The sequence below is a fragment of the Hyperoodon ampullatus genome (genome assembly GCF_949752795.1).
Source record: "Hyperoodon ampullatus genome assembly, chromosome: 6".
Lineage (NCBI taxonomy): Eukaryota > Metazoa > Chordata > Mammalia > Artiodactyla > Ziphiidae > Hyperoodon > Hyperoodon ampullatus.
In genome coordinates, this window is record NC_136919.1 from 57347151 (window position 1) to 57365644 (window position 18494).

Here is an 18494-nt window from a genome sequence, read left to right on the forward strand (position 1 = left end):
CTTCAGTCAAGAAGCATTTTAAAGCAGTGCTTCAACTGAACACTTCATTAATGCAATTTAGTTAAGAAAAACAAGTTCCATCAGTTTTTGCTAAAAGGATGTCCCAGTGTATCCTTTTCATTTCCTGTCTTGTACCTTGTCTCTCTGAATATATTATAGAGCTGGAATGTGATTGCCTATTTAGAGCAAAAGAAAAACTATCCTGATTTCTAAAGCATCTTCTGTTTCTGAGAAGAATATTATATTAGGTTACTATATAACCAAGGAGAGGGAGCAAACACTGAAGGACATTTCTAGAAGAGGGCGTACATTCAACAGAGTAGAATGAAGAAATATCTTCTATTCTGGCTAAAAGAAAGTTCCATTTTGTTCTGAAAAGGAAAAAATTGGGGAGGAGGTGATATTTTTATTGTCTTTCATTGTTGAAAGATATTGTATTTTTCTAAAGCAGTTATCCCAAACACGCTGTCTCTTCATGTTGCTGTGGTGTATTTCCAGAGAATTGTTGTATCAGAGCTGGGGTCAGCTTTGCATCATTACACTATGGAAATGATTGGTGTTGGGTCTATCGTATTGGGCTTCACACATCCCATCCTCAGATGTCACCCTGAGCTGTCAGTCCTGCAGGGCTGTGGTCTGCATTCTTCTTAGCAGTTATTTCCACTCCTGCAGCCTGTATTTTAGCCATATTTGTAAAAATTTCACCTGTAGCAAATAGGCTGGGGGAAAGGAGAAAAAGGTAGTAACCTGTGAACTGTCTAATTTTGCTAACCTGCAAGCTTGGGTGACATGCTTATGATAGTAGGTGGATGGAGCTGGAACAGGGAGATGAATGAATAAATGAAGCCAGTAAGATATACTGGCTGGGCACCAGCTTCAGGTCCCATTGCTTGGGTTTGAATCCTATAACCTCCAGTCTTACCTCTGTGACGCTAGGTGAGTGACCTAGTAGTCCTTCTAGGTCTCAGTTTCCTCATCTGTGAAATGGGGATTAGTAAATGAGAAGTCGTGGGTAAAACACTTAACCCTATTCCAGATACAAAGTAAAACGCCAATACGTGGCAGCGGTTATATGAGTTAAGACAAGTTCACAGTGACTAGTGTTTGGATTCCTTACTCTCTGCGCTTAATTCTTTGGATATTTCAGGAACTGTCTGTAATGACGCATATGACTTTGTTTCTTTTCAGAGTTAGCTTAAGTGATGGCAGTGATAGTGAAAGCAGTTCTGCTTCCTCACCCCTACATCACGAACCGCCACCACCCTTATTAAAAACCAACAACAACCAGGTAAGTTGCTGGGTTTGCACTTCTCAAGATTCTGCAGAACTAGAGGTTGATCATTTTTACTAAGCACGCAAAACTTTTCACCCCTTGAGTTTTAAACAAAGTCCCTCTTGATAGCAAATAAGTGGGAATCTACAGCCTTAGGAATAAACACATGGTGAGGGTAAAAGAACTTCTGTTGTCATGAAAAGTATGTTCCATTGGATGGGTTAATTAATTAGATGCAGGACGGGATGGTGACAAAAAGTGTTGCCCATTTACTCCTGATTTCTGTATATTTTCCCCCTCAGTTGTAAGTAGGCTGTTAAGTGAATAAGAAAGAATATGACTTTTGGAGCTAATATAAAGCCTGGTTCTTTGTTTTACTAATTTACAGTAATTTATTGGTGGGAAAATAACTTTTCACTTAGCCTCAGTTTCCTCATTTGTAAATGGGGATATTAATATCTACCTTTCTGGTTACTGGGAGGATGACAAAAAATATATGTAAAGGGCATGAGGCATTGTTCATACCTTCTTGGCAAACAGTTGATGATAATGATAGATGGTTATTATTATAGGTGTTCTGCCTCTGTGTGCTCATCCAGGAAAAAGGATTATCACTTGGGATTGTAAGGAATAGTTTATAAAATACACAGTAAACAGTGGTCATTATCATTGCTGTTATAAATCAAGGTAAAGGACAGCTTGTGAATTTGATAATCAACTCAGAATATAGTTATTTGGATAAGGTCTAGGCAGAACTTCAAAAGCTGTGATGAAGAGCTTTTGTTAAACAAATGATTATTTTAAATACTTGCTAAAATAAACTATTTTCAAGTATTGTAAAACCGTCTTTATGCATTGAGTTGATACTCTATTACCATGTTATTCTTATTTCTTTGTTTAGACAGATTCCACATGACCTCTACAATAATTGCTTAATTCAAGTTACTGTATGAATGTTAACTTGAAAATAAAGGAAATGTGGTTTTGTAAAATTATTCTGTCTCACAGGTGTCCCACCTGTGATTTTAAATAGACTTGCCCTTGAATTTGTGGTCTTTGTTTTATGGGGAAACTGTGATTTTATAGCTGAAGCCTTTTTCATTTTAAATTTTGTGTAAAGCATAAGCAAAAATCTCTCAAAATTTAAAATTCCTCATTTATAAAGTTTATCTACAACTTAAAGCCTGCATTATTAAGTAGAAATAATATCAGTGTTCTTTACCTCACCAGTTACAGTTCAACTGCAATTTCTTTGTGACTGCAGGCCCAACCTCATCATCCATTACAGACTGGCCATTCAAGGAGGTGTGCATTCTTCTTCCTTATCCTAACTCCCCGAAGTCCATGTGCTTCCCCACCTCCAGTGCCAGCCATGCCCATGGCCCAGCCAGCTCTCACCTCCAGTGTGGCTCCAAGTCAGGTGTTTCAGGGGAAAGTGAGGACAATGGGCATAACCATCACTGCCACTCAGTTGAGAAGAGCCCGGGGCTGGCTAACTAGATTACTTGGGTTTCTTATATGTATAAGTGTGTGCTTCAGTATGAGCTGGCAAAAGAATAGCATTCAGACCTCGAATATGTTTTTATATCCAGTTTAAACCTATATAGGCCTAATTTCTGCTTCCAGTGGGTGGTATATTACAATTAGGGTACTTCCTGGGCAGTGGCAGTGCCAGGAGTGAAGGACATTAGGGTGTGCTTTTGCACCCCACCGTAGTCTCCTTCAGCATATTTTCCAGTCAGGGTTAAGACTATGCTTGCTAAATAAATGCAGCTCCAACAAGCCCCCGTCTTGCCCTGCAGACAGAACTGCCCCTAATCCCTTCCTGACGGGAAGTCTTGAGCTGGCCCTGGTTTCAGGGAAAGGTTTAGAGTCTTTGTCAGACTTTTTTTTATTAACCTGTCTAGCAGAATGAAAACAAAAACAAATGGTATCATCTATCTAGAAAGGGTAAAAATTACTTTATCCAATTAAATAGCATACCCCTAGTTCCTTGGCATATGTTTATTTGACAAATGTAGCTTCACACATGTGAATCATCAATCTGTCAGGAATACTCAGTTATATGTCATTTTCTCCATACACCTAAAAGCCTAATAAGGAGGTCCATATGCTTTCACTTTTAACTAGTTTAGGGTAGGAAATAAATGTACCACAGGGTGCTTTCCTCCTTGGACCTATCTCTTAGAACTGGAGTGTGTTTTTTAGTCGTGTGTGTGTGTGTGTGTGTGTGTGTGAGATAGTGATGATGATGATGATCTGAAATTTCACATAAAATAGATGAGAACATACTGGGAAGGCCAAACTGTGACATGGGAAGACGCTTGAGTTTTCTTCTTCCATATCCCTTGGCTGTTCTCTGTCTGTAGGTTGATAATGGTCTCTCAAGTTTCTGTAAATTATCAGACAAAGCTGTGTTTTCCTTACCTTTCCTCAATCTTCTAGGGACTAGGGAAGAGAGAAAGTGCTAATTGAGTCAAACATTTTCTAACTCTTGGAAAAAAGTGAGCAGAGAGAGAGCCACATGTCAACAAAGCAAGTAATTAACCTGAGTATTGTTAAGAGCTACTAGTGATCATTAACATGAAAGACCCATGAGTAGAGAATCCATCTGCTGAATAATTGAGTTGTCAGTCCTCACAAAGGAATACAGAAAAATAATAATCTTGAAATTTTGATTCTCAAGCCATATCCTCAGATTAAGAAGAGAAGTGCAACTCATCACAGTTCTATTTTCAGAGACTACCACGTGCATAAATGGTGCATCTCAGCAGTCTGGGTGGCTTTTTCTTCCCATACAGCTTAATAGGGAATAATAGTGCTGTGCCATTTTAACCAAAGTTGTTTTTTTTTTTTAAACTTCAAACCTTGTTATGTGAATTTCAAACAAAATCAAAAATTCCAGATCCTTTTTGGCTGAAAGTGTAGAAGGGAGGGAGGTGAGGGGGCCTTAAGGGAAGGAAGCGATCCGTGGGACCTGAGTTAATAGTCAGAATATGATAAATCACCTATCAGCCTGCAAGGCATGTTGAATGAAATAAAAGAGTCTATCCAGTTAAACTGGTTTGAAATCAGCCCGTGGAAGACAAGGTGCCGTACTTTTTTCTATTCTGGAGTCGTTTCCTTAAAGATAAGAAAGGATCATAAATAAAACAATTGTCTTCAGCATGGCTCAGCTCTCAGAATGAGGTTTTGACAAAGCTGTTTATTTTGGAGCAGGGAGAGATCAAAGCAGGAAGATTAACTGAGCCCTCTCTGGGCAGCCACTCAGTAACTCGAGGCGGATCACTGACACCCGGGGCTTTTGTTCCTGCCACTGCAGCTTCAGAAGAAAGAAACTAGGATTTCAATGTATTTGGGCCTTCTGTGCTGTAGCACTCACGGAATGTGTAGGGTGGGACTTCGGCGCCCTGAATGTTCTGTCTATTTTCTGCTTTGAAGAGAAGGTGGTGGAACTCTCTCAGCCTAGTTAACAGCTCTATGTGGCAAATAGAGAGTTCTCAGTCACTTGGCCCCCAGAGGCAATGACTTGGGGCCTGGAATGGAGGGGGGCATTCTGGGGTGGGATATGATGGGAACAAAATTCCATTTTCTAATGCACAAGGCAGGCCCGCACTGTTTTTTCCTCTTGCCTGAAATCGCAGCAGATCTGCTCTGCTTGGGCCCAGCCCCAGATCTGAGTTGGGGAGGAGTGCCATCTACTGACCTACTTACTTCTAGGTCTCAGCGCCAGTGTTCCCTTGAGGTCTCATTTTCAACAATAGAGAAGGAAATTCTGAATGTAGTGGGGTGTTTGGTTTCCTTTACAGTGAAGCATGTTAAAAACTATTGCTTTGCCTCTGCGATTAAGTAATTTCCTTGTGTTGCCAGAAGTATTGTATTTGAAGTTAGCCTGGTCACATGGGTCTTCTGGTTATCTTAATGTTAAAAATGAAGAAATAAAGGCTATTCTCAGGCAAGATTCTGTTAGGAGCTCACTTCTTACTTATACATTTTCCTAAATTCAAAGGAATATGTACCCTTAGAGAAGTATTTGGTCTTTTCTAGAATGTCATCCTCAACAGGTAAAATGTTTATTAGTAGTAGAAAATTTTACAGCTGAATGGGAACCTGGATGTTATCTTGTTCATCTCTCTCATTTTGTCTCATTTTTTGAGGTTCAGAAATGATGAATGATGGGACTGGTACCTGAACTTGGGTTTCTGAGCCCAATCAATGCTCTTTCTACAAATTAAATGACAAAATAAATGTGAACTCATTTTAAAAATCTTTTTTGTGTTTTGGAAGATGGTGGACCTTTGAACAGAACTGGAGAGTGGTGTGTGTGTGTGTGTGTGTGTGTGTGTGTGTGTGTGTGTGTGTGAAAGCAGAAATGGATGAAAAGAAGAGCAGTGGGAATATGAGACTTCTTAAATATCTCCTTTATTTTGCATTTTCTTCCTTAATATTAGCTTCAGGTTATAATAACTCACTTGGTAATGAGGCTATAATGAAAAAGACAAATTACTTTGCTTTTTATGTTTATATACATTTGTAAACACTCATCAATACTTTCAGTGGTTCTCAACCATTTTAAGCAGGGGCCACTTAAAAATATTTCCCTCATAATTCTCAATTTTGAAAATTCTAATAAATCAATTGTATTTATTAAGTAATAATTTGTTTCTCCTTTTTATTCATTAGAAACGTAGCTCCCAACAGTCTGAACAGTATGCAAAACTGCTCTTCGTAACCTAAGCTGCAATTGGGTCAGATAAAAGGAAAGGCACTTGATATTTATCATGGGTAAACACATCATTTCTTAAAATACAGAAGATAGTCCTAGCTCTTTATTTCTTGAGTGGGAGGATCCCAAGTTGGGAGCAACCAGTGTAACTGATGGCTACCTTCATTTCCAAAGCTGCCTCAGTTTAGTGGATACGAGTGAGTACTTTTTAGAATCTGAGAGTCAGGTACTAAAAAGGGTATTTGAGTGTTTGTCGTATCATCTTTATTGTACCGAGCACTGGTAGTCATGCTGAAACAACAGAATGAATAAGAAAAAATTCTTGCCAGAGGGGACTGTAATCCACTACAACTCAGCTGCTGTACATATGTGTGAGAGTGTTGTCACAAAAGAGAAGCAGCCTTGGAAGCTTAGATCAATTTCCTTATCTTCACCTTCTTTTTTTTTTTTTTTTTAAGTTCTATTGCCCTGACTCAGCATTTCAGATATACGTAATTTATTTTCCCAGAGAAAGTAAGATTAGAGGAGAAGAAAGAAAATGTATGGAGGAGAAATGCTCTTTGGAAAGTGATGTTATTATATGACATTTCATTCTTTTTTTTTAACATCTTTATTGGAGTATAATTGCTTTACAATGGTGTGTTAGTTTCTGCTTTACAACAAAGCGAATCAGCTATACATACACATATATCCCCATATCTCCTCCCTCTTACGTCTCGCTCCCACCCTCCCTATCCCACCCCTCTAGGTGGTCACAAAGCACCGTGACATTTCATTCTTAAGCCCCTTCGTTTAGGTGGCTGGTTAGCTAAGAAGTGCTAGAAATCAAATTTAACTGTGTTCTCCTTGATCCCTAGATTCTTGAAGTGAAAAGTCCAATAAAGCAAAGCAAATCAGATAAGCAAATAAAGAATGGTGAATGTGACAAGGTAGGTGTCCAGTCCATTACTGTGAGTGCTCCAGCACTGCCCTCTTCTGTTTTTTTGTGTTTCCCTTAATCATCCTTGCTGGTTCTCCTTTCGTTTTCTTCATCAGAAATGCCTGAAACCTCCAAATGACAAGCAACTTCTTCCCAATGCTTTGTAGTTTATTTTCCAAGTCTTGTTTATATCTCCAGTGTTAAGCTTGGCCTTATGCTATCCATGATTGCCAAGGGATTTCAGGCACATTGAATTGGGAGGTGAGAGAATTGCGGTGCAGGTGGAGGGTTAAGGAATCTCAGACTTAAGTGAGCAGGACATCTGATCCCAGTGCAGTGTGTTTTCCCCAAGTGTGCAGTCACGCATCCACAATCTGACTTCAAGGGCTGTTGGGGGTTTGTATCTCGTTGTGGGCAGGGTCCTCACGTGCTTTGCAGGGGCGGGCCTGGCTAATGCTTCACAGACCTTTCTTTTGCCTTCATTGCAAATGGCACTCGGAACATCCAGGCATTTATGCTAACGAAGACCAGGAGCCTGAGCATACGGAGGTGCACCTCTGCCTTTTCAGGGGACCTCTTGACAAAGCAGATGCTAATTTGGATAGTGACCTCTATTTTTCATAAGACATTCTTCTATCCCGCTACTTGCTGTTCACTAGCAATGTTAGATATGACCAGCAGGGACCAAGAGGGCTTTTTTCTTTTCAGTTTGCCCTGACATAATTGGTAATGTGCATCAGTACTTCCATATTCAAACTTGGGCTTTTTTCTCTTAGTTAAAATGCTTCTAAGATGGAAGAATAGTTTAAAAAAAAAAAAAAAGAGTGTAGACTGTGATAATACACTTAAACTCACAATTTTTCATTGAGTTCCCCTTCTCTCTGTAGAGGCGTTGTCGGGAGAGGGTGAACCTGCTCACTTGAACCTTTTTGAGAGCAAATAAGTGCAAGAATTGCCCTTTTTATCAATAAAAAGCTGGCTTGAAAAGTTAATAGTTGGCCAAGAGAGATTTGGTCTGCAAAGGCCTTGGGCAGTGCATCCACACAGCCTGGGGTAGAGGGTAGAATGTGGAACCTCTAACCACTGCTTGTATGTTCGTATTTGTTTATTCTTTTAGTTTTGAACTGCTTCCTTAAAGTGCTTGTTCTTTGGGGGAATGCTGTTCTCTTTCAGGCATACCTAGACGAACTGGTAGAGCTTCACAGAAGGTTGATGACACTGAGGGAAAGACACATTCTTCAGCAGGTGAGAAATGCTCTTTAACACAACCCTTTCCAGAAACATCAAGGCCTAGTTTGTCCTGGGCTAGTGTGATAGCACCTGGAGGCCACGCCAGGTGGCCTTCTGAAAGCCCCACACTCTCAGAACTGGCTCAGTGCCACCTGCAAAGTAGGTGAGGCGGGGTTCATTTCCGAGGCTGCCCAGAAGTCTGCTTTGGGGCTTCCGCGGTACGATGAAAACTGGGCACATGGGGAGGTGATGATGCTGGAATATACTGATCCCTCAGCCGTCTGATGCTGTCATGTGGGCTGAGGGAGGGGAAGGTAGGAATGCAGAAACCTTTGGGGCCAGGCTTCTGGTTTCATGGGAAAACAGTGATAAGAATTGCAGTCAAGTGCTGTAAACATTTGTGATTCAATTTAGTAACCTTTGCCAATGCTATTCTAAGGAAAATAAATATTTTCCTCATTTGTCTTATCTTGTATAACATACATTCTATTATTATGAACTCAACTGTAGAAGACTTGTAGAGTGGGAAAACTTCTATTAGTACAATTTGATGTTTTGAGAAGATAAGAAGGATGGTTTTTAGTTTTCATACAGTTACAGCACATGCGTCCATTGCATTAACAGTGGCTATTGATAAAATAATTTTTCTTTAACACCCAAAGAGAAGGTTGGGTTCTAAATTCCAGGGTGGGTTTGTAGATTTTTTTGCTGCTTGAATTTTTTTTTTTTTTTTTACTACTTTCAAATGACTTGAAGTTAGTACTTAATCTATGCCAGCTGTGTATGGGTTACTTTTTTTTTTTAATATTTAATGGCTGATGGTCACATTTATATTTTGCGTACATTTTTGCTTAAATCTATAAATACATGCTCTCAAACTTTCCAAGTTCCCTGATTGGTCTGATAAGCTTTTTAACCCTTCTAGAGTTTCAGGTTTGAACAAAAGACTGTAGACCTATAATTCTTAACTGGGGATAAGTTGCATTTCTTGCATTTCTATCTCAGTGCGTAATGGGTCGGGGAGCAGGGTTTGAGTGGCTTACCCTAAGACATATCCTAGTATTTTGATAGCATTTTTCTTCAGCTTTCTTCTGTGTAACTGAAAATTGTTCAGCCTGCCACTTACCAATTATTTGGGGCTAATTGCCTGAATGGTGATGGTAAATCTATTAGCTGACTTTCCCATCCTTTCCCGAACACCAGCTCTGAACCACTGTGGAGCAGTTGTCTAATAAAGCTATTAAAGCACAAGTTGGGCCCAAATAGTGCGTCTCACAGGAGAGCGAGACAGATGTTTGGTCAGGATTGGGACCCCTTCACCAGGAAAGCCAACCAGTGAGTCGAGGATACTAGGCTTTTGGGCAGGGTCTTACCTTGGGGTGTCATTGGCATTCCTCATTTCACACTGTCCTTTATTTTGACCTTTGAAAGACTTGTGAGGGAAGGTGGCTTACTGGAGAATTCCATCGAAGTGGATTATTTTAGTGTTCTAGAGGGAGAGAGTGATATATCTATGAATTTTTAACCTGGCATAAAGTCACTCCAGGACCCACAGCGTTTCACCCTAATTGCATTCCCAGGCCAGTTGAAAGCTCTCAGTCTTTGGCCTTTTGCCTTGTAATGCAGCTGAGGCTTGTGATTATGATACCATGATGCATGTCCTGTCACGGTTTACTGCTTAATTAATTCCTATTGTAAAACATAGAACTACTGAGGACTAATGTTATTCTCCACCTTGAACACTGCTCATCTTGTGGACTGCATTCCACAGAGTCTGCATATTGTCAGACACACAGACCCCAGCACCTGAGACAGGATTTCTGGTGAGCTCAGGATCCCATCCCAGGTCTTTTCCTATTAAATGCATCCTGTCAAAAAATCTGGCCTGACACTTTTCTTTGGCTCACAAAAGGTGGTTAATATCTTTGTTTTATTCTGGGGACATGCAGTGCTGGCACCCAGCATCTAGATTAATGAACAGAAAGCTCTGGATCAAGAGAGGCTGTGTTCTTAAGGCCCTTTTCCATAAGGTAAAAGTATAGTACAGTAGACACAGTCAAAACCAGAGATGTTCGTACCTCGGACTGACTAATAATTTGATTCTTCTTTGAACCACATGTTCCACATTCATTTGGAAAGGGAGATTGAACACTTCTAAACACTTCTAAACTCCCTTGGAGTTCCAGCTCTGAGCCTGGATTTGCATCCTCCTTAGGAGAAAAACAAAAAACCTCTGAGGAAAACCAGGGCTTCCTTAGAGGATAGTTCAGCAATTTAGGTAACAGCTATTATACATTTAGAATTTTCTTCAGGGAGTTGGGGAATAAATGGTATATCAGAGTGTTCTAACAACATGGAAAACTCTCCCTGAGAAGTGTTTTGCTGAAAGTGATTTTCTCCAGGATGCCTCTTAACCCAGGGTAGGGCACACGTTGTCACACGGTAGATAGGGCTTCCCCATCCATAGCTGGGGCCATTCTCCAGGAAGTCCTAACTTACCCCAGACCTGACTCCCCATCAGACAGAAGCAGTTAAAGCAAAGCTTGTTCATTACTTCCCACTCAGCAAAGAGGCTGCTTCGGGTGGAAAGAATACTGTTTTGTTTTGTTTTTTTAACATAAAAAATATAAAAAAGCATAATCAGACTACAATGCATCTGCCTTTTAATAATTTTTATGACTTTTGTAACCAGGATTGGGGGAAGGAGCTACAGACTTAACAAGTGGATCTTACCCTGTTTAAAAACAAAAAAACGGCCTGCGTGGTACCCCCTCCAAAGCTGACGTGGCAGGAAATAATCCATCACAGATGTTTTCACAACAACCATCATCTGAAGAATGAGTTAAGCAGTATACATACGCCTCCTTTTCCACTACCTATAATATACCATGTGCCCTTGCCTGCTTTCCTTATCTGCACTCAGTCTGTCTTTTATTATTGCTATTATTTTGGAGTTGGATTCATCATTGCAGTACGATGCAGGGTAACGACACCAAGGTAGAGCCACGGTGCATCAGCAGAGCGGGCATTCCTATAGACAGGCAGCGTGGCGTCCTTCAGGGACCAGCAGGGTGGCGCTTTTAGGCTTTGTGGCTGTGTCATTGCAATAAAGCATGTTAACGCGGTGTTTCTGATGTTCTGACTCTTTCAGGATTCATGGAAAGGCACCCACATTTATTTTTCTTTATGAAGTCTTTACTTAATTGAGGGTGTAGGTTCATGCTCTAATAATTCAAATCATTAATGCCGTTCCCATTGGCAAATAGTCCTGAACGCCCCCATCTGTTGCCACAGCTACTACTTTAAGGCTGTCTCTGCCTCCGCCTGATGCATTCTTATAAGCTCCCATAAAAATGCAGGGCTCATTTAGTGAGATTGATAAGATCCCGTTCATTTCTTTGCGTGTTGTGGCTGCAGGCGGGCTGGGGGGTGTTGGTTGTGGAGGAGACGAGAGGGCTGTGATTGAAGCCCCGGAACCTACAAGGTAGTACAGTGCACGTGAGATGACGGGGCCGAATATCCTAGTGGGCAAATGTGTTTATTTGCTTTAAAACCAAGTGGCCTTTTCTAGAAGGTATTTTTATTACTCTGTCTTCTGCCTATTGCTAAGTAATTAGTGAGCAACTGTATTGAGTCACAGAAATTTATTTTCTTAAAGGGGTGAGTTACCTGTCATTTTCAAGGGAAAATGGAGGGCTGTACTTCTTTATCCCCACATTGTGGTTTTAGTTCGTCATTTCAACCACTTTACTTCAGCTACTGTTCTCCCTGCTTTCTTCCCTCCCTCCTGCAGACTTTTATTATAATTTTTTTTTTTAATTTCAAGGAGGTCTTTTCTGAGCTTTAGCTTCTGGCATTTTCCCTGCTTCATTTTAGTGCTAATGAAATGGCTAACAGTCAATGAGGGGCAGAGGAAAAAGCACTGGGTCTGAAAATTCATGTGCTATATAGTTACCTCCCAGATAATTAAGGATAAGTTTATGTTTACATGGTAATCATAATCATGTTGCCCTCATCTGTGTAGCAATTTGCAGTTTATAAAGTAGCTTCATGTTCCATATATTATTTGATCCTCTGAACAACATTGTGTGATAGGTAGAACAGGTGGCATTGTCCCCATTTTACAGATGAGGAGACTGAGGCCCAGGAGTTATTGTGTTCTGTCCAATGCCATTCAAATAGTGAGCAGAGTCAGAATTTGATATGCCAAATTCAGGATTCTCTGTTCTGAGTGCTTGGTCATTTACCTACTGACCAGCTAGTTGAGGAGAGGATTCACACTCTGGAATAATTGTCATTGGCTTCCATTGTATAAATTGAAAGGCTATTTGTTTTCATCCCGAAAGAGCTCTCTGAAGAGGCTGTTTGTTTCTATACTGAAGTTTACACATTTTCACTCCGTCTATAGTGTTTCTACACAATGTAGCAAAAAAGATAATTTACTCTGGAAAGTACTTTTAATTCAATCGATGTTAAATATGTATTATAGTAAGTATTTGATTGCCTTAAAAGTCTTGTGTTTGTGGACAGAGCTGTGTATGTGTGTTTCCCTATGTATATAGATGTGTGTGGCTGACTTATCTAAAGCTCTGTTTTAACTATTAACTAATAAAGCAAATGAGGGTTCATTTTAGATCTTTTAGTGTTAATAATAAGATCTAGCTTGATCAATTCTTACGTGAATGTCACACTTTAACCATTCCTGGGAACACCCCTTCTGATATTCTCTTGATGCGTGTGTTAGAACGCTGAGTCCAGTGGTTTAAGAACGTAAGGCTCCCTCTCCACCCCTGCATCCCCCCCTTCCCCGCCACCCCATGTAATAATAGGCCTGGAGGTAAGTGATTCATGGTCAGTGTGGTAGAAAAGATGCTACTGAGGACATAGACTCCTTGCCTTCCTGCTCTGCCGTCTTTCACATCTTGCGTTCATCCACTTGAGGAGAAGACAACTGCTGCACTTCCAGGATGGCATCTTCATTCCAGACAGGAAGACAAGCAGAGGGCAAAAGCCTCATGCCCATTGTCCATACCCTTTCGAAATTTTTCCTAAAAGGCCAGTGACTTCTGACAAATAAACTGTAAATAGCAGTGTCTGCCCAGTGCTGCAAGTGGGTCTGGGAGGCAAGTATTTAGGTGGGCATATTGCCACTCCCAGAAAATCAAGCTTCTGCTAGTAAAGAAGAAGGGATAAATGGATATTAGGTAGGCAGTTCGCTGTGTTGGTCATGATTTTGCAATGGGAGTAACTGATTTTGTTATTAAACCCATAGTTATATCTGTTAAAAAAATAGTTCCAGAGGTTGAATAAGGCAATAACAGCTCAGTCTGGAGTTGCGCAATTAATTGGATTGAGGCTCACTATGTCTTATTTTTCTGCGGCAAATATGTCAAATAGGGAGCACATTTTCTATTGAGAGCCACTGACCCATAGGGAATAGTTCACAAATTTACTGGTTTTTTTTTTAAGAAAACTAATTGTAAGAAGAAAAGGTCAAAAGTTTCCATTCTGCTTTTTCAACCGGAAATTAGGTAATCTAAAACTTCATTGAATAAATAATAGGCTGAATAATTAAAATTATTCCTTTTAAGATGATTGTACTAAAGAGAACAGAAGCATGTGATAGAAAAGGAGTAACAGACAACTACAAATAAGCGAAAAGTTTTGCCAGTTGGTTTCTCTGCGCGAATACTTTTTCTTTCATCTTGATGCGGATTTTCCTCTCTCCCCGACAGAGCTTACTAAAATCAACCCCCCTCCATCCCAATTTACTCACAACAAACATACCTAGAACCCATACTACCCAGGCATAGCATCTATTTCTGTTAAAATTATTAGTAAAATAGGAATAGAAAGACACGTAACATGATAAAAGATTCTTTCAAACCCATAACCAACGTCACTGTTAATGTTGAAACCTTAGAGGCGTCCTCCCGAAAGCCAGGCAAGACCAATAGTGCCTCTGTCACCACTTTTGTTTATCATATTTCTGGAAGTTGGAGCCAATTCAAGAAATGAGGTATAACTATTCCCAAATGGGGAGACAAAGGCATCCTTTCTTTCTGCAGATGATACTTATCACCCCAGATACTTAAGTGCATCAACTGAACATGACTAATGGAATGAATATAGATTTTTATTTATTTTTTGTCAAAGCATAACAAAATGTACAGCTAGGGCTTCCCTGGTGGCGCAGTGGTTGAGAATCTGCCTGCCAATGCAGGGGACACGGGTTCGAGCCCTGGTCTGGGAAGATCCCACATGCCATGGAGCAACTGGGCCCGTGAGCCACAATTACTGAGCCTGTGCGTGCGATGAAGAATGGCCCCCGCTTGCCACAACTAGAGAAAGCTCTTGCACAGAAACGAAGACCCAACACAGCCATAAATAAATGAATTTTTAAAAAATGTACAGCTAGATGAATTTTAACAAAGTGAATGCATCTTTTGTAACGAGCACCCAAATCAAGCAACAAAACAGTTCCAGCACCCCAGAAGGCTTCCTTGAGCCCCTTTCTAGTCACTACCCATGATCTTCAGGAGGTGGAAATGTAGACGGTTTTAATTTTTTTCTTTGTGGGTTCTTGAGTTTTCTAAACTTTCAACAGTAATGTAATCAGAAAGAAAAATGATCATTATATATATATGTGTCTGCGTGTATGTACTTTTTCTATAAGGAGTTCTGTTATTTCTAGGCTGGAATTTCCTTTCATCTATTAAGTACAGTCACTGTCCATTGAGTCAGTAACTAATTTTTTTTTTTTTTTTTGTGGTACGCAGGCCTCTCACTGTTGTGGCCTCTCCCGTTGCAGAGCACAGGCTCCGGACGCGCAGGCTCAGCAGCCATGGCTCACGGGCCCAGCCGCTCCGCGGCACATGGGATCCTCCCAGACCGGGGCACGAACCCGTATCCCCTGCATCGGCAGGCGGACTCTCAACCACTGCGCCACCAGGGAGGCCCTCAGTAACTAATTTTTAAAAGGGGTCTTGAAATTCTATCTCCCACTAGCTACCCATTCTCACTCCCACCCCTATAGTAAAATGGTCTGTTGATGACTTGGAAGTAGGAATCAGTTTAAAGACTATGAATGAGAACAGGTAGTCTGCTCTCATTGAGAAATTCAAAGGGTTAATATTCCTTTGACCTACCAAATTGGCTAAGAAGTAGTTTGGTGCCATTACCAGTATAGGACCTTCCTGCTATAAATGAGACTATTAATCACTTGGTTCCATATTTGACTCCCTCCATCTCTCTCTCTTTTTGCCTTTTTTTTTTTTTTTTTTTTTTTTTGCCGTATGTGGGCCTCTCACTGTTGTGGCCTCTCCCTTTGCGGAGCAACAGGCTCCGGACGTGCAGGCTCAGCGTCCATGGCTCACGGGCCTCGCCGCTCCGCGGCATGTGGGATTTTCCCGGACCGGGGCATGAACCCGTATCCCCTGCATCGGCAGGCGGACTCTCAACCACTGTGCCACCAGGGAAGCCCTCTTTTTGCCTTTTGATGTCTATTGTTTATTGCCTAAACTTTCTCTACTTTACTCCTCTAGATTGTGAACCTTATAGAAGAAACTGGACACTTTCATATCACAAACACAACATTTGATTTTGACCTTTGCTCACTGGACAAAACCACAGTCCGTAAACTACAGAGTTACCTGGAAACATCTGGAACATCCTGAGGCTACAACAACTGGATGCATCAAAAACTCTGTTTTTTTTTGGTTTTTTTTTTTTGGTTGTGATTTTTTTTTCTTGTTTGTTTATATGGAAACACTCAGAATGATGCAACCAAAAGGGAAAAAATAAAAAGCAAACAACCTTCAGCTTTATTTTTCTTTAAAGCCAGTCATCATCTCTTGATAAAGGAGAGGTTAAGCAAACCAGCCTCAGCGGACCACTCTTCTCTCCAAGGAAATCCCCGGGAAGAGTTAGCCTGGATAGCCTTGAAAACAAACAGATCAAATACAACACGAGAAAACTTAAAGAATGTGTATGGTATCATGTATCTCTCTCTGTGGCGGTTCATTCCACAGGACGAATGCATATTCAACACACTGCCTTATTACATAACTGATCTATTTATTATCGCATACAGATATTCTAGAGTTGTTGAGGGAATGACACCACAAGACATTCTAAGTACTCGGTCCCGTGGATGCTCTTTCAATGCAGCGCCCTTGCCATCCCAAGCCCAGTGACCTTACTCGTATACCGTGCCACTCTCCACCAACTTTTTCCAAGTCCCTTAACTCGTTGCAGTCTGTATTTTCCACCTTGTTTTTCCAGTCCCAGGACACAAATGATCAACTGGGGGGACCAAATAGCCACCCTGATTTTCTTCTTTGTGGTCTTTTTCCTGAAAGTTGGGGCCCAGTCCTTGGCTGTATCCATATAATGATCTTGGACCATGGTTAGAAAACGCACCAAATAGGATCATACGAATTGCTGTCTAGCCTTAGTCAATAAACCTGTAGGACTTTTAAACAAACGTGTGTACCTGTAAACGTCCTGCATCCAGCATTGTTGAGATGTCATCAACATCCTTGTGTCTGTTTTACTGTTACGGTATTAGGTAAATATGGAAGTGAATGCATTCCACAGGATCATAATTTTTAAAAGAGGAATTCTGGTTCTGTTTTCTAAAGAAATGTTGTAGAAATTCTTAATTTGGTTCTATTTATTAGTAAGAGTTTCAGCTTTCTTCGGCTGCCAGTGTGTTACCCATCTTTACCATAAAACCTGGAATAAGAGATTTTTGTTTGTTCACATATGATCCTCTTAGACTCTTTTATATTTGAAAAATTAAAATCTTTCTTTGGGGGAAATTCTTGGTTATTCTGCCATAACAGATTATGTATTAACTTGTAGATTCAGTGGTTCGATACCTGTTTAGTCACTTGCTTATGTTTCCAGAAGGATTTCTTGTATTGGTGAATATAAAGATGGTTGGGGAGGGGGGATATTTTTGTTCTTGATGTACCCTGTTTTGAAACTAGAAATCTGTCCTGTGGCATGCAAAAGAAAGCAAATTATTTTTAAAAGAAAAAAAAAAAACCAAACCAAAGTACTTTTGGTGTCATTATTCCATTCTCTCCATAAGTGGAGAATGCAAAATGAGAACAGTTCATCTTCCAAGTTTTTGCTAGGAATTCAACCGAAAAGAAAAGAAACGAAGAAATACTTCTGGATCCAAAGGTTCGTTCACTGGATCAGCCTTAAGAAAGTCTCTATGTGTGCTCATAGACCAGTATCTCCCTTGTTTATTCCCATGCCAGATGCTGTCTTTTCATACAGAGATTAACTAGTGTCTGTACAGAAAATGGTCTTTCCAGACCCATTCTTTTGGGCAGGAATGTAAATGCAGATTGATAATGGAGTTATTTCTGCATTTTAACAAGGGGATTTTTTTTTTACATTGTTTCTTTCTATCCAGAGACACTATCTTTTCCTTTAAAAAAATTATAATACAGCCATGCTCCTTGTAAATTACTTTTCAGAAGCATCCCATTGAGGACAAGTGTACTTTTTCAATAATGTTACGACTCTTGATGATTGGCATGACTGACCTTGAAGCATTTGTTTTGTGGTCCACTTCTCAATGTTTAATTACAGAGAAACTTTCTGAGTCATTTTGGACATTAGTTGACTGATGAATTGAGTGGTTTTAGTTGTGTTTTGTTTCTTTTTTTAACTTTACAGGTGAAAGGGGTGGGCAATGCTTATATGGAATTTTTTGCAACATTTAAAAATCTTTAAAAATTTCTAAATGCTAATCCACATATTCTAATTAAGCCAGAAATGTATGTGGTTTAACTAAAATATCTATATAGTTTAACTAGAAATGTATATATGTAGTTTGGGCCATTTTTATTTTTGTATCTAAATTGTGTGGCCAAAATCATGATTTGGCAATGTAAAGATTTTTTTGTTCCCTAGGTTACTAACCAAGAAACTGGTTAACGTAAGTAACCAGACAAAAAGGATAGCAAGAAGGGAAGCTATTACAGTGATAAACTTTAGACCTAAAGTTTAGGTAATAAAGTAAATGTCTTCAGAATATCATCCGTAAATTAATAAAATTCAGGAAAACTTGCCCTTCTGTTATTCATAGAGACAGCAAAATGAATTTTCCATGAAAGTCCAATAGAATAAGAATCATGCTGTTGAGTTTTTAGAAGTTGAACTCTTGCTCTCATCTAATTTTTAAATGCAGAAATAATAAATCCCCTTTCAATTAAATTCAAATAGTTATACTTAAAGTAACCCACTCAGTTCTGCCACGTTTATGTACACTCACCTTTGAAACCTGTTAAAAGATTTTTGGCATGCGTGTATTCTAACAGTGGCTT

The 18494-nt window shown here is 40.0% G+C and overlaps 1 protein-coding gene across 4 annotated transcripts in view; it reads left to right on the forward strand.

Annotated features, from left to right (window-relative positions):
- Positions 1-15824, forward strand: part of MLLT3 (MLLT3 super elongation complex subunit) — a gene marked incomplete at both ends in the record, with an annotated part of 257568 nt that extends 241744 nt beyond the window's left edge. For 2 of the 4 annotated variants that reach the window (XM_079706509.1, XM_079706508.1), the window contains 4 exons: positions 1189-1288; positions 6857-6928; positions 8092-8163; positions 15693-15824. In XM_079706509.1, coding sequence (XP_079562635.1) covers positions 1189-1288; positions 6857-6928; positions 8092-8163; positions 15693-15824 — 376 coding nt within the window. The remainder of the gene's footprint in view (positions 1-1188; positions 1289-6856; positions 6929-8091; positions 8164-15692) is intronic. The other 2 variants (XM_079706510.1, XM_079706511.1) reach the window with 2 other exon arrangements.
- Positions 15825-18494: the final 2670 nt, after the last annotated feature.